The 22,480-nt window shown below is 39.9% G+C and overlaps 1 protein-coding gene across 1 annotated transcript in view; it reads left to right on the plus strand.

The window, feature by feature from the left end:
• Positions 1-2,149: 2,149 nt before the first annotated feature.
• The window catches only part of IGF1 (insulin like growth factor 1), a gene marked incomplete at both ends in the record, with an annotated part of 54,861 nt that continues 34,530 nt past the window's right edge, over positions 2,150-22,480 (plus strand). The window contains 2 exons of the mRNA XM_081331072.1: positions 2,150-2,212; positions 7,158-7,320. Coding sequence (XP_081187198.1) covers positions 2,150-2,212; positions 7,158-7,320 — 226 coding nt within the window. The remainder of the gene's footprint in view (positions 2,213-7,157; positions 7,321-22,480) is intronic.

Below are 22,480 nucleotides of genomic sequence, written 5' to 3' on the forward strand. Positions count from 1 at the left end.
ACCAGTGTGCAAGGATCTTTATCAGTTGTGTCTTCCAAATGTTAGTGGTCTTGACCAATCAGCATTCCCTGAAGCTAATAAATGGGGAAACACAAATCTCCATCTCCAGCCACAGACCCAACTTTCAATTATCCCCTCCTCCTTTTACTATGTAAGAAATCCCCAACAGCTTGCAAAGAAAAAACAGAACACATGTATTGCTTTCAAAGAATGCATGCTTTGATTCTTGCACGTGATAATTATAATTATCCTAAAGTGTATATAATTTAAACAGATTATATCTATTACTTTGGATCTTTATATTTTCAACTTGATTTAATTCATCAATAACATCATATTCTCATATTTCTGGCCACGGTGTGCTATTTATAATTCAGAACTAACCGAGAAGAGAATAAAGATGTAAAAGATGTACATCCACTAACTGATGAGATGTGACATATCAACAATTTTGATCATCTACCTCCAAGGATGCTTGTCATTTCAGGTACTTCTTCCAGGATATTTGAGGCCACCTTGGTCTATAGATAAGGGCAGATGATAAAATGTGTTGCCCTGCTATGTACAGCTCCACTGCCCAATTTTTTTTTGATAGGAATTTGAGAAGGCTCACTGTTTGAGATCGTATGTGAAGTCAAACTATCCATCTAACTAGCTACTATCTTCTAATGATTGCGAGTAGGATCACCCATCCACAGCCTGGTTTCTGTCTTAGAAAAGACTTTCTAGACTTGGGGTTACTGTTATGGAATAACCTGGTATCTTCAAATCACAGTCCCTTCCTGAAGACCTCTCCTAATAATTTAATACAGAATTGTGCAGCTCCTCCACCCTCAACTACCAAATTCAGTGGCATAGTTTCCTGCCGTTATGAGTGAAATACATACTAAAGCATGAATGTTAAAGTACAACATTTATAGCATAATGAGGCATAACACTCCTGAAAAACAAGCAAAAATCCTTCATCCAGAAAAAAAATCACAGATGACAGCAAATATACATGTCCAAGAATAATGTTGCAAGATCCAATCTGGGTCAGTCACCATGACCAGAGGTTTAGTCTTCCAAGCTTTTGGACTCGTGCTGGAGCCCATCCTTGGGGAATTTCCCCGAGGATGGGAGAGAAGTTCCCTGAGGATGGACTCCAGTATAAATCCAAGAGCTCAGAAGACTAAAACACTAATCCCAGTGACCGACCCAGATTAGGTCTTGAAAAAAATCAGACCACCTTGAGTGCACCCCTCTTGCATGATCACTCAGTTCGTAAAATCTAAATCTAAATCTTTCTTTTCCCATTCACACCCTCAAGCTTGCTTTAACAAAACAAAAAACAAAGTGTCATGGAACATCAATGAATAGGTGGGGTAGAAAGAAAAGGCCAAATGTTTGTCTTTTGTCAAGATGCATTCATTTCAGAGGATTTTATAGAAAGCATGAGGATGTGTACTGTCTATGGATTAGCCATTCTTGTAGGAATCAGATGGCAAAAGGTGATTTAGCATTGATATTAGGAAGAGCTGGTTCTCACAATGGCCAATATGCAGAAATACTCAGCAATTTTACTTGGAAAATATGGTGCAAAGGTATCTGAATTAATCTCTGGGTATCTATTGCAGCCAGCTGAAACATGTCCATTTACATGTTTCATTTCTTATTGCAGCTTCAGCTTCTCTGAGTTCTTAAACTATATTTTCTTGTCTTCCATTCAGAAGCGTGCATTCTTTTAAAGAAGGAGGGGGATTGGGTGGAAAAAAAACCAACGACACTTCAGTGCTCCAGTTTCAAAATGCAAAGGTATGATGTTATTTGTCATTGTGCCCAAAAATCCTTACTCAGTAACTTTGCCAGAAGAGGGAGAGAGAGAGAGGAGAGAGAGAAAGGAGAGAAGAGAGAGAGAAAGCAAATGTTCCTCCAGCTGTTTCCTGTCTACAGTGTCTGTAATGTAGATAAATGTGAGGATTTTCTCTAAATCTTCTTCTGTTTGCTAAATCTCACTCTCAAATCAGAGCAGATCAAGCCTGCGCAATGGAATAAAACTGCTCAATATTGATATGTGAACATCTCCTGGATTTCTTTTTTTTCCTTTTTATTCCCCCCTCATTATTCCTGTGCTAACTAATTCATTTCCAGAGTTTGCACTTAAGAAGCAATGGGGAAAACCAACAATTTTTCAACTCTATTATTTAAGTGCTGCTTTTGTGATTTCTTAAAGGTAAATCTTTCTTCCTATTTGATTTCTTTATATATATATTTATAATTTTGCTGTATATGTAATCAGATTTTGGCTTGAAGTTTGCTAGACACCTTCAGTGGCATTATTTCTGCACTGGGATTTTATTTCTAAACTGCTGAATAATTTTAGCACAGTTGAGAAATAACTGCATGGAATGACTGCTCTGAACACAGTTTAGAAACTGTGAAGGTGAAGGTACTTAAGAATTCAACTTGGATTAGAAAAACTTTCTGCAAAAATTCTTGCTCTGTCATATTTAAAATTCCCACTTACATCATTTGCTGTGGTTAATAACTGCTGAGTTGGATATAAGCAGTTTTGAATTGCACTGCAGGTGCAAATGTTGACATTGTGATACCCATTAGACATCAGTAGCTGATTCAGTTTTCTGGGATCATTATATACCCAGAAGTACAGAAGTAACCCAGAGATTACAGTATAGTCTTTATAGCAGCTGCTTATTGGCATCAGCCTACATTTAGACTTTTTTTAATGGTTTCCTGTGAAAGTGAAGTTTGTTTTTCTGAAAGAAGAAGCATGCACAGCTTTCTGCTCTTGCAGATTTATACTAAGTTTAAACAATTATCTAGTAAGAAAGGTGAACAAGATTTATACTAAGTTTAAGCTATTATGGAGTAAGAAAAGTGAACAAACTATTTGTATACAGTTTTATTTTACTTTCTCAAAAGCAGTTTTTGTTAAACAAAGTTTGATAGGATTTTTAAAAGTATCCTGTATTCACTGCTTCTTGGAAACATAACTCTTTTTAGATAGATTTGACTTCAGTAGATCCACTGACCTCTGTTTTTGTCAGCTGGCCTCAAGTTTCCATTCTCAGCAAAATTATATCCTTCAAGAATAAAGTTTTGTTTTTCCATTTTGTAGGCAGAGTTGTGTGCAGCTGACAGTCTCCAAAGCTGTAGGTACCAATTTAGTTTTTTTTTTACTTTTTTTAAAACTACCTTGCCTGAGTATGTTTTATCCATTTTACTTTACTTGAAAGAAATAATTTTATAACATGTTTACAGTAAGAATAAACAGTGTGGTGCAAATATTGCTGAAATCAATAGCTATAGGAGGGTCATGGTTATAACTGCAGAACTATGGACAGCATCCAATGTTCAGTTTATTGGAAAGAGGAAGTTATTTTTTATTATAAGCTTCCCAACATAATATAGATACCACATCACAATTACTTAGCAGAGTGTAGTAATCCTGAGTTTATAAAAGAAGGCAGTACATTTGTATCTCTCTTTTCTGAGATTTTAAGGAAAGGTGATTCTAATAGATTCTATATATCCCTTTCTCTACCTACTGAGTGCCAGGACCTGGATAGCTCCTAAAGTTCATGTACTGCATATAGACTTTTAAAGTAGAAAGGTCATGAGTTCATGGTGAGGATTTGAATCCCATAGAATAACATCTGACTACCTACGTATAATGAGTCCCAAACAGAACATAACCATTCACTTTGTCCTTGTGGTCAGTATACCTTCAGTAAGTTTGATTTCTCATTCAGTTGCTTCCTTGGTATCAAGTTTGTTGCATACATTGCCTTATTTATCTAATGATGGTGTCTGAAAACTTACATATGCATTTCCTTAGCAAAGATTGATACTTCTATCTACAGTATTCTTATTCCAGCTGCCGTGTCTCTGAAAAGCGCTTTCAGTAAACCCTAAGCATTGTTATTTTAGATAGTCACCAAACCGGCGCGCACCCAAATTTCGCTCAAGCATTTTTGTACGCGCTGCTTGATTTGAAGCTTGCTGAATGGGAGGAGTTGGGGAAGGGCAAAGGAAAGTGTTAAAGCCAAGGAGCAATCCATCTGCTGGCTACTTTAAGAGCCACTGTTTTGGACTGCTACAGACTGCATCTCCAGATGCAGAAGATACTGGATTTTCTCTGAAGGAGAAGATCTGTTGAAATTGCAGCTGTGAAACATAATTGGTCATTCATTGTTTAGCTAGTCCTGTACAGTACAGAGTTGGACTCAGAGTCCAAATTTAATCAGACACTCTGATAAACTCCACCCACTTTCCAGGACTTGCTTTTAAAGGCCTCTGCCTTCTGTTCAAATGGGACAGACAATAAATTGGGGACACTCTGATCTATTGAAAAGACCAGCAGCCAAATTGTTAATTATCGTAAGTATTCTTTTAATGACTCCAGCCTTCCCATCTAAACAGAGAAGAAATATTAAGGTACATCAGAGAATTTTCTGACAGACAAATCTTCAAAAACACTATTATATGATTGATGGAGTAGGACTTTTGGTCCATTTGACCAAAACTAAAGGATCCATTATTTCCTCTTCCCAGGCTTTATAAAGAGATTATGCTTTTGCGATCTAGGAGAAAATATTGAATTTCTAGGCAATTGTATGGTGTCACATTCTTGGCTCACATAAAGGAGTGGGAATAACACAGAGTCCCATTCTTTTGTCCTAGATCTGATATATATTTTTTACAGTGTGCAAAGTTTGCTGCAGTCTCAGGAAAAAAAATAACATTGTTAAATGAAGTTTATGTTTGAGGCAAAGCCAACTGGGATCAAAGAACACTGTGTTGAATACATAGTGTTCTTCAGTAGGTACGCAATGCCATTTCATTGGGACTATGCTGGGAGAACTTTTTGAATTGTACCCTTGAGAGCAAGCCTGTGAAATCAGGTGACTTACCTCTGCCTTAAACACCTTTGAGGTATCATTAACTAGAGGAAAATAGTATTGTGATAACCAAGACTATTCTTAGTGATTCTTCTTTCTGCTTCTGAAGTCACACTCATATTTGCCTTTCACATTTTACTATTCTGGACTGTCATGTTTTGCAAATACTAAATAGCTATTCCAACTTCATTAAGTCTTTTAGATATCTTTCTATCTTTATATTGGATGTTTCCATAAATAAAGGTCTTGCGTATTACTCTCTTCTGTTGTCTATTTGGCTAGGTTCTCAACTAGGTTGTCTACTAGTCATTATAGATGGGCTTTTGTAGAGAAGTGTTTTGTATTTAATGTGAAGGCCAAGCTAGGCATTGCTAAGAACTGGTTTCTGCCTGTGCTTCTGATTCCCCCACCCCCAGGCCCACCAGAATAAATAGTATGTACAGTATATTATGTCTGTCTCTCTATCTGTCTATCTCAAGGTAAAGGAATGCTCTTGGAAAAAGCTTAATAGAGGGGAAACTTCCTTTTCAAGCATATTAAGACAAGTAGCCTATGCAATCCAGCCATTGCCAATAAAGTACTTGGCAATCAAACCTTTTCCAATTACTGAGCAACATTGTAATTTTCAATAATCCTAAAATGTGGCAAAATTTTGGAAGGCTGAGAAAAAGGGATGATCATGATGATAATGCTGATTCCCTGTCATACAACTCATTTAGCAAATGATCTTGGAGATAAATTACTTGGAGACAAATCCATGTACTATTAGCACAGTTACTGAGTTATTACAATATAAATAAAATATTTGGGGAAGTAGAGTGATATATCCATACCTCTAAATCTAAATCAGGGTCACTTGATTATGAGATGGGCAGCATATCAGTAAGATGAATAAATAAATAAACCTAACCCAATTAGGATTGCCATACTATATAGTAGTCATGGAATACTTCATATCAATATGTAGCAGGTACAGGGCAATGGAAATGGAATGAAAGCATGGTTGCCTGGGTTAAGCATGGAACTGAAAGATTCCTTACTACAATATTTTGTTACAAGTGTGAGAATTTCTATGCTGTAGTTGTTGAAGTACTCCCAATTCTTAGTGAATTCATCTACGGTAGGCATTTTATACTTTCCAGAGTTTGATAGTGCTTGTGTTTGTAATTTCTGCCCATTTGTCCCAGTAGTTAATTGTCTCAGATGTCCACAGAAGATTAGTACACTGCAGCTGCCTTGAGCTGCTCCAGTAACATAACACAGCTGCTGATCCTAATTTAAACATCAGTTATATAGAGATTTAAAACTGCTTTGGTAGCTGGATCACACCCAATCTATTTGGCCTTGCCCTTCACAGTTTAACCACACTATATCTGTTAAGCCTCTGAAAAGTTAACAATAAGCTGCCAGGTTCAATAGATGTTTGGGTGGGGAACCCCTGTGCTTTAATAATTCAGACAAGAAAACATTTAAAAGGGAAATAGATCCATTTTAATGTCACCCTTTCCCAGTAATAGTTGGAAAAGTTGTGTGAAGTTTAAAAGACACAGTAGTTTTGCTTGAACTGAAGTAGTCTAACTCTTCAATGTAGCTGAGTTTATAAAAATCCTGCAATGCCTTCATAGCACTGATTCACATGGATTTAAGGCCTGGGAGATGGCTCTGGATGCCAACAAAATGACCCATAGATTTCTTTAGAAAAAAAGACATAGAATGCAAGATAGAACTGCCACACCAACATACAAAATACGTTAAGGTACATATTTATCTAATTTAAAAATTAGAGAAAAGGCAAAAGATTTATCTGAAAATAAGATATTTTCTTAGTCTATTTTGCTCAAAATGCTTGTATTTTCCAAGGGGGGGGGAGGGTGGCTTCAGATTTTACCTTAGTCAAGTTTGAAGTGGGTGAGGGTATACCTCAGAGAAAAGGCATGAAATGAAACAAACAATGCTCAGAGGTCATTTGAATCAAGTTTCTGATCTGTATAAAGGGCTTTCCAGTCAAATCTGTTTTAAAATAAAGAACTATCTGAAATAGAATTTGAAATTGCCCATAGACATCAGCTGCAGCACAAACAAGGCTCATGGTTATTTGATCAGAATTTTCCTCAATATGTAATAATTATTTCTGAATGGGCCTGGGTGCTAATAAAGCAATCAATGCAGATTCTATTGAAGTAAGCATCTTATTTAGCCTGGTTTTGGGATTTTCTGAAAAACACTGACATAGTTTTGTTTTTATTTCATTCACAGGTGAAGATGCTCAGTGCAACATCCATTAATTTCTTCTACTTTGGCCTGTGTTTCCTCACATTAACCAGCTCATCTGTTGCTGCTGCTGGCCAAGAAACACTTTGTGGTGCTGAGTTGGTTGATGCTCTTCAATTTGTCTGTGGAGAAAGAGGCTTTTATTTCAGTAAGTTTAATCATCCATTAATCCTTTTCTCACTGAAAAGTTGTATAATTTTTCCCAGGGTTTTTGGGGGGGAATGTAAATTTTGGAGTTATGCACATCAACTACCCATTCCTATGCTTTCTATAGTGTTTCCTCATCCATGTGTATGTGGAAGAGGGTGTGTCATATAGTAGTATACGTAAGTAATGATATAATAGGCTTCTCTCAAATCCTAGTTTATAGGTCCTATAATGTACATTAGTTGGTGTGGGTCAACATCTACTCACTCCTCACTTAAAAAAACATGTTTGGAAGACTGTTATACTTTCTCATTATTCTTTTTCTTTTCTTCTTGCTGTATTTACTGATTTCATTTTCTTCTACTCTAAGAACTTCCTCTGATACAAGATGCTGCATCTGGAAATGGTTTAAAGTTGCACAATTCCTCTTTTAAGAAAATTAAAAACTGGGTGCTCTATCATTATTACAACTCTCACCCAACATCTGATCTTTGTGGTTATGTGAATTGTCATTAAAGTAGGAAGTGCAGGAGGTAGGAGGTAGGAAATGGTAACATAAAGCAACTACCAAGAGGTGCATACTGCATTGAACAATCCTTGCTATTGCTTTAGCTTCAAGATGCTTGGAAAACTAGGCTGCAGAAATTTCTGCTTGAAAAGTTTCATATGAATGTGACTCCATGAATTAAGAAAGAATGTCATGTAATGGAACATTTTTCCCCTGTGTATAAGGAATCTTTATTTTAATATCGAACTCTTTGTTTAAAAAATATTTAATTGAAATTATGAATTAAGAGCTCAGGGCAAGAAAAGCCATGATAGGTAAGAATGGTTAATACTGAATTCAATGGATATCATTTGGTTTATGTAAATCTGCTTCCTACATTATGTAATATATGTTAGTTAAAAGCACATTTAACGGTTGCAGTTGGCAAGCACAAGTTTGACGGTTCCCTTTGACAGCTGACAGCTCCACACACGGTTACCGCTGACAGCTGAGATTTGACAGCTCCACATGCGGCTACTGTTATTGGTTTAGAACAGGGGTCAGCAACCTGAAACAGTGAAAGAGCCACTCGGAACTGGTTCCCTCACAAAAGGAAAAACTGGGAGCCGCAAAAAATGTGTGTGCATGTGCGTACATGCGCGCATGCGCAGAACAGGGTTTGACTGAAGAGTGGAGCCAAGGCGAGATATGCACCTACCCTGCATATTTGAATTGATTGGTTGAACTTTTTTAGTCCCACTTTTTTTTTTGGACTGCACATGGCAGAGGACTGGGAGCCGCAGGAGATGGCTGAAAGACCCGCATGCGGCTCCAGAGCCACGGGTTGCAGACCTGTGGTTTAGACCATAAATGGCGGGAGAATCCTCGGCCGGGGATTGGCTGAAGGCTCGCCGGCTTTACTATAAAAGGGGGTTTAAAATGCTCTGACTGCGTTCCTGCACAGATGAAATAAACCAGCTGAACCCAACCCAGTCTGCTGTCCTTATTGACCAGGAACCCGCCGGTGAAACACTACATCTGGCGACGAAGGTGGTACTGCTTCTCGGAGATAACCACTGAGCGAAGTCACGAGCTGACTGTCACTGAGCTGAAGTCACTGGGGAAACCCGTCCCCAAAGGAATCCGTGAACCAGTAGTCACTGGGACAGCATGACTTCGTTGGGACAGATCAGAGAATTCGATATTAAATATCCCGAGTGATGGGAATCGCACTTGGGACAAGTTGAGGGCTACCTCCTCTTCAACCGAATAACAGAGGACCGCCTAAAAGCCAAGCTCTACTTTGCCTCAGCGGGCCTGCAATCTGGACCTAGTCAACACCGTCCCCTACTCAGTGCTGACAGACAACTGAACACACATTTCATGCCAACACGCTCAGAAATATACTGGAGGCTTCGGTTCGCCCGTCGGACCCAACGTCCAGGCGAAGCTGCAACAGACTTCATTGCAGCAGTACGACACGCCGCTCGCTGGTGCCACTTCCCTGACCTCGAAGACAAGATCTGGGACCAAATCGCCCTTGGACTCCTAGAAGAAAAATCGTCAGAAAACCAACAATGAGCATCACTGAGGTCATTAGCGAGATCTGAGCACAGGAGACCTACAGCTCAATCTGCGGCCTCAGCAAATGGAGGATTCCCCTGAAAACCACCCAAATGAAATTGGCTGATTTTCAACATGCCCCAATTAAACTAAAAGGGATTGCTACACACTAACTGTTAGCAGGGGATTCCGAAGGCCTATAGAAGTTTTAGTCACCCAGGGGAAGGGGGCCAGTTTAGTGGGACTCAATTGGTTTGAGGCCTTAGGTATCTGGCTAGTAGGAGTCCATCTTACCCAGGCCAAAAGCCTCGAATCCATCTGCAAACAATTTGCAGACGTATTCAACGGCTCCTTGGGGAAATACACAGGGCCCCCTATTTCTCTGAAATTAAAACCTGACGTCCTCCCAGTCAGAATTAGGGCTAGAAGGGTTCCATTCACCCTCAAATAAAAAATTGAGGACGAACTGGAATGCCTTGTAAAACTGGGAGTATTAGAACCCGTGGACGGGGGAACTTGGGAAACCCCTATTGTCACCCCTGTCAAACCTAATGGTGAGGTGCGGATTTGCACCGACTATAAGGCCACCCTCATCCGCGCCCTGAACCCCCATGCTTTCCCTGTCCCATCGGTGAAGCACGTCCTCTCCGCGATTCAGTCCGGCACCATCTTTGCTAAGCTGGATCTCGCGCATGCCTATTTGCAGCTCCCCTGTTACCAGGGAGATGGCGGATGCGCAAAAGATCATGACACACCACGGGGCTTTCAAAGTTAACAGACTGCAGTTTGGCATTTCTGTTGCTCCTGGTATCTTCCAGGAAATCATGGAGCGAACTTTGAAAGGCTTCCCGGGGGTGTGTCCCTACTTTGACGACATTCTAATCGCTGGGGAAAGTGAAGAAGTGCTGGCAGAGAGACTGCAAATGGTGCTTAGCAGATTTCGCACTGCAGGGTTAAAGCTTAAAAAAGAAAAATGTTCAATAGGGGTGACATCCACTGAATTCCTAGGGTATAGGATAGATGCACAGGGAACCCATCCAACAAAATCTAAGGTGCGAGCTATAAAAAGGGCCCCAACACCCAAAAATAAAGTGGAATTGCAAGCTTTCTTGGGACTCTTAAATTTTTATCACACCTTCCTTCCCCAAAAAGCAGCTAAAGCAGAACCCTTACACAGGCTGCTGGATAAAAAAACCCCTTGGGAGTGGACAGCTCTCCATGAAACCTGTTTCAGGGACCTAAAAAATTTACTATCCAATAATTCAACCATCACCCATTACAACGAGCATAAACCAATTTGTGTAGCTTGTGATGCCTCTCCTTATGGAGTTGGCGCTGTGCTAAGCCATTTGGAGGAAGGAAGGGTTCAGAAACCAATTGCTTACTACTCCAGGGCCTTGTCCAGGGCGGAAAGAAATTATGCCCAAATTGACAAAGAGGCATTAGCCATTGTTGCAGGGGTAAAAAAAAATCATGATTATTTATATGGAAAGGAATTCACAATCTTTACAGATCACAAACTATTATTGGGACTATTCACTGTGGGCAAACAGACCCCTCAAATTCTGTCCCCAAGGGTTCTGCGTTGGCCCATGTTTTTATCAGCATATACTTTCAAATTGCTCTACAAACCGGGTAAGGAAATGTGTCATGCTGACGGATTAAGCAGACTACCCTTAGCTGATATTGACCCAGACCCAGCACCTGGGGAAAAAAAATTAGCCATCAAAGAACTACCTGATTGCCCCCTACAGGTAAAGAAAATTGCCTCAGCAACAACTACAGACAAACTCCTAAGTAGGGTATTAGCTTGGGTAACCTCTGGATGGCAAGGCCATAGCCCAGGGCCTGAGTTCCAGGCCTATTTCATTAGGAGAAATGAATTGTCCACACACCAAGGGTGTGTCTTATGGGGAAGTAGAGTTGTCATTCTGGACAAACACAGAGCTAGAGCCCTCCTAGCACTACATGAAGGTCATCCTGCATCCTAAAGATGAAGGCTTTAGCACGTAGCTACTTTTGGTGGCCAGGGTTGGACAAAAACATAGAAGAACACGTAGCCGGATGTCACCGTTGTCAGCAGTCCATACCAGGGCCTCCTCACGCACCTCTACACAAGTGGGAATCAGCTCACAACCCCTGGTCAAGGATCCACATTGATTTTGCTGGAGCCTTCCAAGGACAGCTGTTCCTCATTGTAGTCGATAGCTAGTCAAGGTGGCTAGAGGTCATTCCAGTTAAAAGTTTAACCACAGCCAGCACTGTACAAGTGCTAAGGGGGCTCTTCGCTACACACGGTCTCCCTGATATAATAGTCTCAGACAATGGGCCACAATTTACTTCTACCAATATCCAGATTTTCACCAGGGCCAACTTGATTAAACACATCACCTCGGCTCCCTTCCGGCCATCCACTAACGGCCTGGCTGAAGTCATGGTCCGAACAACTAAAGACGCATTATGCCGCATCATCTCTGGCAACTGGCACCAACGCTTGGCACACTTTCTTCTAGCCCAGCACTCTACCCCCTGCACAGCCACTGGCAAAAGTCCGGCGGAGTTACGTTGGGGCCGCCGCTTGGTCACAAAACTGGACAGGCTGCACCCGGACAGGGTGGCAGCTGAACCTGATCTACCAGTTCCTCCAAGACAATTTGACGTTGGGGACTATGTGTGGGCCAGAAATTTTGGACAAGGGGACATATGGCTACCAGGGGTGGTTATTCTGCGCACTGGGCCTATTTCTTATCTTGTTGAGGGAGAAGGCCGTCAGTTTAGATGACATATAGATCAATTAAGGAAAAGGGGAGTGAGTAATCATCCTCCAGGTGCTGAGGAGCAACCATCTTCAGGGGAACCAGTCACCCTTGCCCCCAACGCCCAGGAAACGCCCCAGCAAGATGAACCTGAAAACTTTCCAGACCCTGGGGAAAACCCTCACATGAGGGCTAACCCCAACGTTGCTCCAAAGCACCAGAGTAGTGAGGACTCTATGGCTACAAATCCTCAAACACCACCAACCAGGGAATATACAGTAGGCAAGTCCCTGAGACGCTCCGTCAGGACAAAGAGACCACCAGCATATTTAAAAGACTATGTGTGGCCCGGGGGTCAAGAGTCCAGCTGAATTGAACACTGTACAATAAGAATTCTGTAAATAGTTAATTGTTTTATTGTGGGGGGGAAGGGGCGTAATATATGTTAGTTAAAAGCACATTTAACGGTTGCAGTTGGCAAGCGAAAGTTTGACAGTTCCCTTTGACAGCTCCACATGTGGCTACTGTTATTGGTTTAGAACATAAACGGCGGGAGAATCCTCGGCCGGGGATTGGCTGAAGGCTCGCCAGCTTTACTATAAAAGGGGGTTTAAAACGCTCTGACTGCGTTCCTGCACAGACGAAATAAACCAGCTGAACCCGACCCAGTCTGCTGTCCTTATTGACCAGGAACCCGCCGGTGAAACACTACACATTATCTCAATTTTTATTATCAGATTAAATCTCACACAATTATCTCATCCAGTAATAGTCCTTTCATTTTCTTTACTAAATGAAATTTTCTGTATTAAATGAAGAAAAATAATAATACTAGGAGCTATCACACTGTCTTCATTAAAGTTGCCAACAACACTTTTCTTCCCATTTCATTACCATTAAATTTTTGAATTTATCACTAGTTCATTTTGTTCCTGCTGCTTAAACCACATGCATTTTGAGACTTGAGGTGGTTTTGTTCATAGGCCCCCAGCTCCATGGCCCCTTTATATACACCAATGTGTCTCAACCTTGGCAGCTTGAAGATGTGTGGACTTCACTACCACAATTCTCCAACCAGCATGCTGCCAAGGAAATTTGGGGAGTTGAAACCCACACACTTTCAAGTTGTCAAGGTTGAGAAACACTGGTATATATTGAACCAAGCTAACATTATGTTTAATTTCTGCATGAACGTTTAGTGTTTAAAAAATTGTAAGATACATAGGATGGCATAGATAATCTGAAAATGCGATAATAACAGGTGCCTTCACATTGCCATTTTCTCATAAAGATTCTCATAGCATTCCAATGTGCCATACACAATAAGCCATAGGAAGCAGAGATAGATTTAAAAAAAAAAAACAGAAGAGCTGGCCAGAAACAGCTAGGTGATAAAGACTAAGTCATATTTCACTGAGTCAAGTAATCTTGAACTGGTTGCCAAATAGCATAAAATGTTTCCAAGTTGTCTCTCTTGGTAGAGCATTCCATCATCTGTTGTTGAAGCAAACTGCTTAGTAGCCTAAATTCCATGGCAGGGGGAAATTGTGGCTTTCCAAGTTCACAATAAGATGCTTGGCAACCGATAGAAATCTCTGTGAAGAGCGTAATGGTCCTTTGGATCCAAACAGCTGGAAAATCACGTGAAAAACCTGTCTTAGTTCAAAAGGAATTGCAGGTATTTAAACAAGACTTTGGCATTCCATTTTTTTAAAAGAAAAAAAAAACCTTCCACAATATTAATGCTGTCAACCTCTAATTTATATATTACACTTGACCCAGGAATTGTACAATACTAGCAAACAGCCAAAGAATTCATTTTTCTACTTTTTCTAAAGAAAACAGAATTCAAACGAACTTAGGTAACAAAAAATCTGAAGCAAAGTGAGGGAAAAAGATAACCTTATCACTTCTACCCCACATGCTGCTAACATTAAAGGATGTTCAACATCTTTTTCTGAAAAAGTCCAACAAGCAGGAAACATTAGTTTCCTTCCCACTGATTCTCCCTATTCTCAATGCCCTCACATAGATTTCCTATATGCCCCAAATAATATCATCTTTCCTCTTTGCATGTAAAATATTGGGAACATTAATGGGATAATAGAGAAAACAGGGGAGTAGTATTTGTTCCTTTTATTTTATTTTTTTCTGATTATACCTCAGTTTCAATACCTCAGTTTCAATAGGTCTTAGAAGAATTTCATTTGCTATGTACATTTGAGCTTCTTATGCAACATTTAGTGGACTACCCTAGGTTGTGAAAAGACTGTAAAGAAGTGAACTCTCCAAATCCTTTTCAACTGCCACGAGAAATCAGAAATTCTTCAGCTGACCTTAGCTAAAGAGAAATGTGCGGTTTGAAAAATTTACTACTCATTAGAGAACAATAGAGTTCTGTGCTACCTTAAAGTGTAAAGTATATTATTTCATAAGCTTTCATGAATCATAGTTCTCTTTATAAATCCTCAGAGCCTTCTCTGAGCCCAGATTGGAGAACCTTTTGAAAAAAAAATGTGCCACTAATTCAGGAAAAAAAACTAGTAGCAGAGTCTCTGTTCCTAGCATTCTTCCTATGATTACACAGAATGGATTCCTGTAGTAGATGGATTCCTGTAATGCAGACATGTCAAACACAAGGCCCGGGGGCCAGATCTGGCCCACGAAGTGGTTTCATGTGGCCCGCGAAGCCATCCTGGAAACAGTGAGGGAACAGCCCCCGCTGCCTTGGCCCCAGCCCAGAGACCCTCCTTCTGCCAGAGACCCTCAGATCTGTCCCACTCCTGCCCAGGCCCCCATAGGCACTCTTGATGCGAACGATGTAGAGCTGGCCATGCCCATCCAGTAGGCCATACGCACTTTAGCCATGCCCACTCAGTAGGCCACACCCACCCAGCCCCCTGAGGGCAATGCTGATGCGGCCCTCAATGAAATTGAGTTTGACACCCCTGCTGTAATAGATCTCTAGGTGATTTTAAAGTAAAAAAGAAAGGTTGCTAGTTTCATGGGCTAACAACAGCATAAGGGAAAAATTTCTAACTAAAATGAAAGATACTGAAACGAAATAGCTTGAAATACTACTATATCATCTGGTGACAACATCTAGAAACCTTAGCTGATTGGGACTAAGCAAGGCCACATCTGATTATTATTTGGATGAAACATCATCAGGAACTCACAGTATTGTAAGACAGACTGAAATCTAACAATCTCAGAAGAGCCACTTCTTGGCCTCCAGAAATTTTCATAGATGTGTATACATATGCTCACTAGGACAGCAGTCCCCAACCTTTCTGGCTTGGTGGCCCAGCCGGGGTGAGGGGGTGGGGGAAGAGATAGTTCCCTGTGAGTGGCAGGTGGCTGCATGCAAGCAAGTCCAGCTCCATTTGTGTGAGCGGCGGGTTGGGGATCCCTGCACTAGGAGTCAAGCTTAGCTTGGGGAAGAATTACTTTATGTAAGACAATGTAACTTGGCTTGAAGTTTTATCTAATACACTTTGCAGATTTTAAGAATATAGGATTATGATGGTGCCCAATGATAGTCAGGAGCAGGTGACACATTGGAAACATTTGTGTTTTCAGACTGCCGACAGCAACTGCAGCCATGAAATTAAAAGACCCCTGCTACCTGGGACGAAAGCTATGACAAAACGAGACAGCATATTAAAAAGCAGAGCATCACCTTGCCAACAAAGATCCATATAGTCAAAGCTATGGTTTTCCCAGTAGTAATATATGGCTGTCAGACTGAACATCAAAGAATTGATGTTTTTGAACTGTGGTGCTGGAGAAGACTCTTGAAAGTCCCTTGGACTGCAAGGAGATCAAATTAGTCAATCCTAATGGAAATCGACTCTGACTGAAGGACAGATACTGAAGCTAAAGTTCGAACACTTTGGCCACCAAATGACTGGAAAAGATCCTGATATTGGAAAAGAGTGAAGGCAAAAGGAGAAGGGGACAGTAGAGGATGAGATGGTTAGATATTGTCATTGACGCAATGGACATGGCCTTGGGCAGACTCCAGGAGTCAGTGGAGGACTGGGAAGTCTGGTGTGCTGGGATCCATGGGATCGTGAGGAGTCAGACACAACTTAGCGATTGAACAACATTTTTTTTGTTCTTCAATGCATACATTGATAATGATTAACACCTATCATTACTGCATTCAGACTACAGTCTTCATTTTTGACTGTCTTTGAACTGCAGACTTTATCTGCCCTGTTTTTTTATTTCTTACATTTTTCCCCCCATGCTATTTTTTTTGTAAGAGTTTGCCTCGAAGTACTTGAAACTCTGTTCACTCTCTTATGACATTTTATTTGAGTCCAATAACAGTGTGACCCAGTTATAAATTTTGGACCTTCTAAAGGTAATATCTTTCCATCCATTTCCCAGAAATAACAGTATTTGAAATTACAAAGGAAACACTTAATTCATATCATTAATTCAAAGAAAATTATGACACTGACCCTGTCTGTGAGGACTTCCTCCATCTAGGAAAACTGATGGAAAATTTTCAACCTAATCCACATTTGCTAATAAAAAACAGAACAATCGTCCTCTGGGAAATGAGTCACAGCCAAATTATTGAATACTTGGTTTATTCATTCAACATCCATAAATCTAAAAACTACCTAGAGCTTTTGACTGCCACAAAATGGAATGCATTTTTCCACTAACAATAGTCAACTGTATATTTAAAGCAAATCTTCTGAGGCACTGCTTGCATTAAAAATGAAAAATCACAAGACTTGGCACTGGGTGAAAAGAATGATCTAACACACACTTGCTTTAGAAGAAGAAATTTCATAAAATAATTGGATAGGTTTTTATTTCTTTGATATTCAGTACTAGGCGCTGTTTGTGTCCATCCGTGATGTCATTTGACTGCTGCTTTTCTCGTCACTAACTCATCTGCATACTTCTGTGATATCTAAATATGTTGCATTTATAAAAGTATCTGTCCCATCTCTTCAAAGTCATAGAAAGCATTAATATGAAGCTATTAGATTCTATCCTTCTGTCATTTTTTCACAGGCTATCCATGAAATTCCTCTTTGATTTCATTCTTGCTTTGCTGCCCAGAATCTTGATTCAGTTTTTACTTAATTAAGTGTAGACTTCAATATTTTAGAAACCAATACATCTGTTGTTCTAAGATGGCGGCACCTGGAATGGCTGCGGCTGCATTGGCTCTTGAAGGCGAATAGTTTTGGGAGGGATAGTAAGGGCTATAGGCCACATGATCAGGAAGATTTTAATGTGTTTGAGCAACATGGTAGAACTAAGGTAACATACGACATACGACCAACAATCTTTGCTGGCCTGGCGAGTTTCTAGTTGTTTTGGAACTGTTGGTGAGACTGTTAAAAGTCGTTGGCGCTGTTTGAATTTGTTCTACCAGCAGCAAGATCTGACTGCTGGCCCAGTGATGGATTCTACTGCAAATCAGGGCTGTTTCCAGAGGAGGCAGAGGAGGAGAGGACCTGGAGCTTATGGGGCGAAGGAACTGGATGAGGCTGTCGGCAGGCCCAGAGGAAGAGAGAGAGGCTTTTGGAGGAGTTGGTGGCGGCGGCAGCAGCATGCTCCAGGGGCGAAAAGAAGCAAGGCCTCTTTAAGGAAAGGGTGGAAGAGTCAGGATCAGAAAAAGGAAAGAAGGCAAGGTTGTCAGAATACAAGCAAATTTGAGGGCTAATCCACATGGAGCCCCATTTCCATCTGTCCTGTTTGCCATCGTTCACTCCCTAGAGACTAAAATGGACAATGTGAAATTTGAGCAGGCCCCGAACAAGGAGTATATATCGGAGGCGGTGACCCTTTGAGAGCTGTATGCAACGAAATTTCATTTTGATGTATGCCGATTGGTGTACATTCAAAGTGACAATAAAGTTATCATCATCATTCAAACAGCCCACTAAACCAGAGCGTGAATTGTTTTGAAACATTTTATGGCTTTGCGTTATGAAAACATAGTTATTGAAAATACTATGGCTTAGCATTGCCTGTGGACTTAGCCACTGCCTTGTTGGAGGCAAATTTATATGGAAACATTTGAGGTTTTACTTATAAATAAAAATCCTTGCTTTATATTAAATAGAATGTTATCATGTATAATATTTCAAAAGAGTGTATGCATATTTACAAAATAATGGATGCATTTCACAAATTCTTCACCGACCAGCAATAGGCAATTTTGTAGACCATACTATTTTACAATTAACTAAAATAAAAAAATGTTTCTTGTTTAATGGAATCTACTCAGGAAGCCTAACTAGAAATATTAGTGCGATTTACCAATATGATGTTGTCTGAGAATAGGAGAAAATGTTAAAAACATAGAAACTGATCTTCTAAAATGAAAAATAAATTGCACATTCGGTTAAAAAATGGTTTTATTTATAGTTTAAAATAAATTTATAAAGCCACCCAACTCACAACAAAAAACATTACAATATAGTAAAGCTAATAAAAAACATAACCAGGGAAACAACATACACCAGTAGAAACACAATGGCACTTAGGATACATATTTTGCCTAATATGGAGCCCAGGGGGAAAAGCTAAATCTGTTTAAAAGACAGCAGGGATGTGTCTATTCAAACCTGTCAGGAATACAATGCCATTATCTGCCAATTCTGAACCAACTGCAGCTTTAAAAGTATCTACATGTAAAGTCCATTACAACACTCCACACAAAAGGTAACCAAGGCATGTGTAACTGTGAGAAGAGACATCTGGTTCAGGAAAGGGACAATTGGCATAATAACTGAATGTGAGGTAAAATTCTCTTGCCAATAGGAGAGCAGAACCTTGAGGACCCCTAAATTGTGCACTCATTTTTTTCTCTGGGGACATGCCATGGTAGCAGATGAACTAGGAACACAAAGCAATTTGGTCTTTTGGGGTTGAATTTAAGCATGCTTATTTTTTCAGATCCTAGGGCCAGACCTTGACAGCACACTTGGTCAATCAGGGGTTGAGCATTAAAAGTGGTTATCATCAGTCTGATGATATATGACCCAATGTCATCAGATGGCCTCACCCAGTGACTTCATGCAGACATTAAATATGAGGGGCAAGAGTGTCAATGCTGTGATAAGCCACAAGTCATGGCCCTCAACCTTCCTCCCCTCTTTCAAAATGATCTGGAAGTGGTTACAAAGCAAGGAGGGCATATCTCCTTAATCCCCACAGTCAGTGCAGGAGAATAATGATTGATGCTTTCAATGACATTAAAAGCCATTGAAAGATCAAGAAAAACCAGGACAGTTACATCACCTCCATCCTGGCTGTGCCAGAGGTCACTGACAAGTGCAAACAAAGCTATCTGAACTATGTCCTGGTGTGAAACCGGACTGTTAAGCATCCAGAAAATCTGCTTCCTTTTTCCTATGAAACTCCAGCCATCCTCTCAATAACTTTCTTCATAAAGGGAAGATTGGACAACATTGTGTAGAACTTCTTGCCCCAGTGATGGTTTCTTTAAGAGGTGACACACCATTATCTTCCTCAAGGCAAGCAAAGTCATTTGCTCACTCAAAGAAGTATTTGCCACAGATCCAATCTCAGGTCATCTTCCAGGAAGCCTTAAGTATTGCAAACAAGTGGCTGGATTAATAGGTCCAAGAATTCTGTCCATTTCCTTAAGGGTCAAACACTTCCAAAATATAATAGGGCATGGTAATACCTCTAGCAGTTTGTGAGAACTTTCCCCATCAGAATGCAATTGTGAGAAGATTTCCTCTGTCAGGTGCCTAGAATAATCCTTACAACATCCCTGTCCCTGTCTGTTTATTTGTTATGACCGTAGCTAATTTTAGGAATAGGGCTTCCAGATTAACATTCAAAGGCTAAACGTTCTCAGTGTTCTGAACTTCACACTTTCCAAATGTGTTGGACTTTGACTCCATTAAACCTAAACCAACATGATCAAAAAGACATTATTAGTGGGCTATGGGAGATGAAGTCCAATGTATCTGGAAGTCATCAGGTTGGAAATGACTGTTGCAATCCAAAGCAGATCACACAATTGGAGCCACATAATCCTAACCACCAACAGGAGCAAAATGCCAGAAGCACAAGCACAAAAAGCATGCTAAAGCTAAAAACAAATCTCTGGCTGCTCCAATTCCATGTGACATTATATTTCTATGTGTGGCGATCATAATGTGAATTGGTATATAAGTGTCCCAGAAAACGGAGGACATAAAAGTGTCAAACTCCACCCAGAGGACAAGACTGTAACCAATTAGGCAAACTCATAAGAATAAGTCATTCATTATTGAAGAACAGTTAGGAAGTCCTAAGCCAAGGATTCTGGTGAATACAGTCTTTCTGGAGCAAGCCCTCTATAAGAAACTATTGTGTAGTATTTCTGATTTCTTCTCTCTATACCTGACTACTGGAGAACCAGAATTCATTTGCCCTTTATTTTTGGAATGATTAGATTTACTGTTATGTTGTTTTTTTACTGAATGTTTGAGAACTCACTTTCTCACAAAGTAATCTAACTTAACATGCTGGTCACTTTCAATATGTATGACAGCTTTATAAGTTTAATTCTTATATGCTCAATTGCTTATAAATATGCATAATGCAAATATTAATAGCCCCTTTATTCTTATAAGCAGCCAGTTATTTAGTTCACACAAGATACTAAATAATGTAGTTGATTTGGTTTTGGTTTAATATAGTGTGTGAGCCTAACAATCATGGCTTAGAGTTAAAATACATCTAAAAGTAGTAAGAACTAGCATGCTGCCTATAATATATGTGTGAATGAATGTATATCCTTCAACCATTCATATGTACCATCCAAAATGGTGTTCATACAGCCAATTACTTAAAACGACATTCTGGCAACCTGGTTCAACTTCCCCTGACCTGGCATGATCCAGAAATATTTGATTGCATCTCTCATAGTCTCCAACCAGCATGACCAAATATCTGGAAGTCACTAGCTCATCTAGGAAGGCTCATCTAATTCTCACCAGCTGGCCACAGCAGAAGGCAACATCTGAAGGAGATAAAACTGAAGTCAGCCACATCTCCTTTCTACAAGAATTATGGTTTTCATTTAGTGAAATTAGCATGCTGCAACAGAGGTAATGACTTACCAAAAATGGCTTGAACTAGAGCCTTGTTCCCACGTGACATTTCAGACAAAATTAGAAGTTTAACAGCCAAAATTCATTTGCCCCAATAGCTTCTGATATTTTATCAGTATTTTACTCTCTCTCTCTCTCTCTCTCTCTCTCTCTCTCTCTCTCTCTCTCTCTCTCTCTCTCTCTCTCTCTCTCTCTCTCTCTCTCTCTCTCTCTCTCTCTCTCTCTCTCTCTCTCTCTCTCCATTGTTTATGTTGTCTATGCATTGTTTAATGTCATGTTGGCAAATGTTACTTTAAAAAGCACTTGGCAAGCCCAGTATCAGTTCTTGGCATTACTGCCCCAATTCATTTTTTCATGAAACCTTAAATACCAAGAAATCCTTGACTTGTTTTATTTCTGGCATATTCCATTATGTAATCATCCAAAATGTTTGCACATGATTGCCTTTATTTGCCCTAATATTATTAATGGCTTTGCAATATTTGAGCATGGATAGCAAGAATCATTTGGGCAAATCATACAGTCAACTAAGACCACACAGTCTTTTAATCAAAACCTTTCCCCAAAATATTGAAGGCAACCTACATAGTCACTGTAGTCTTAGGTAGTCTTGAATGGTTATGGAAGTCAAGAAGCAAGTGGATGGGAATGATATAACTACAGTATTCTTGACCTTTGACAAAGATCTTAAGTATAGATCCTTTCATAGACTGGCATCTTATTAAAAATGCACTAGGCTGATAATAAGAACAGAATTTTTACCAAGCTGTACCAAGTCTTTATACTAGGATTAATATTTTATATCTTGGCTATGAATGACCAAACAATGGAGTTGCACAGTGATGTAGCTAAAATTGTTAATTATACTAAATTATTTAACATTATAAAACTAAACAAGGAACAGTGAAGAGGACCAAAATGAGCCATCCAAATTGGGTGAATGGTACAGTAAATGCAATATATGGAAAGCAAGTGATAAAAACTGGAACACCAAATCAAACCCTTTGGTATATATTAAAGGAGATTGAACTGGGATCCATTCACTGGGGAAAAAATATTGCAACTATGGTGGAAAGCTTAATTAAAATATTGACCCTCTTTGTGCCATCTACTCAAAGGCCAATTTATGCTAGAATGCATAAAGGACAACACTCAAAATCAATTGTCAATTCAGCCCTGTTTCTATGTACAACCAGGGCTTTTTTTGTCATAGAACGCTCAGAACGGAGTTCTGGCACCTTTTTT

The sequence above is a fragment of the Vipera berus genome, assembly GCF_964194415.1.
Source record: "Vipera berus genome assembly, chromosome: 6".
In the NCBI taxonomy this organism is placed as follows: Eukaryota; Metazoa; Chordata; class Lepidosauria; order Squamata; family Viperidae; genus Vipera; species Vipera berus.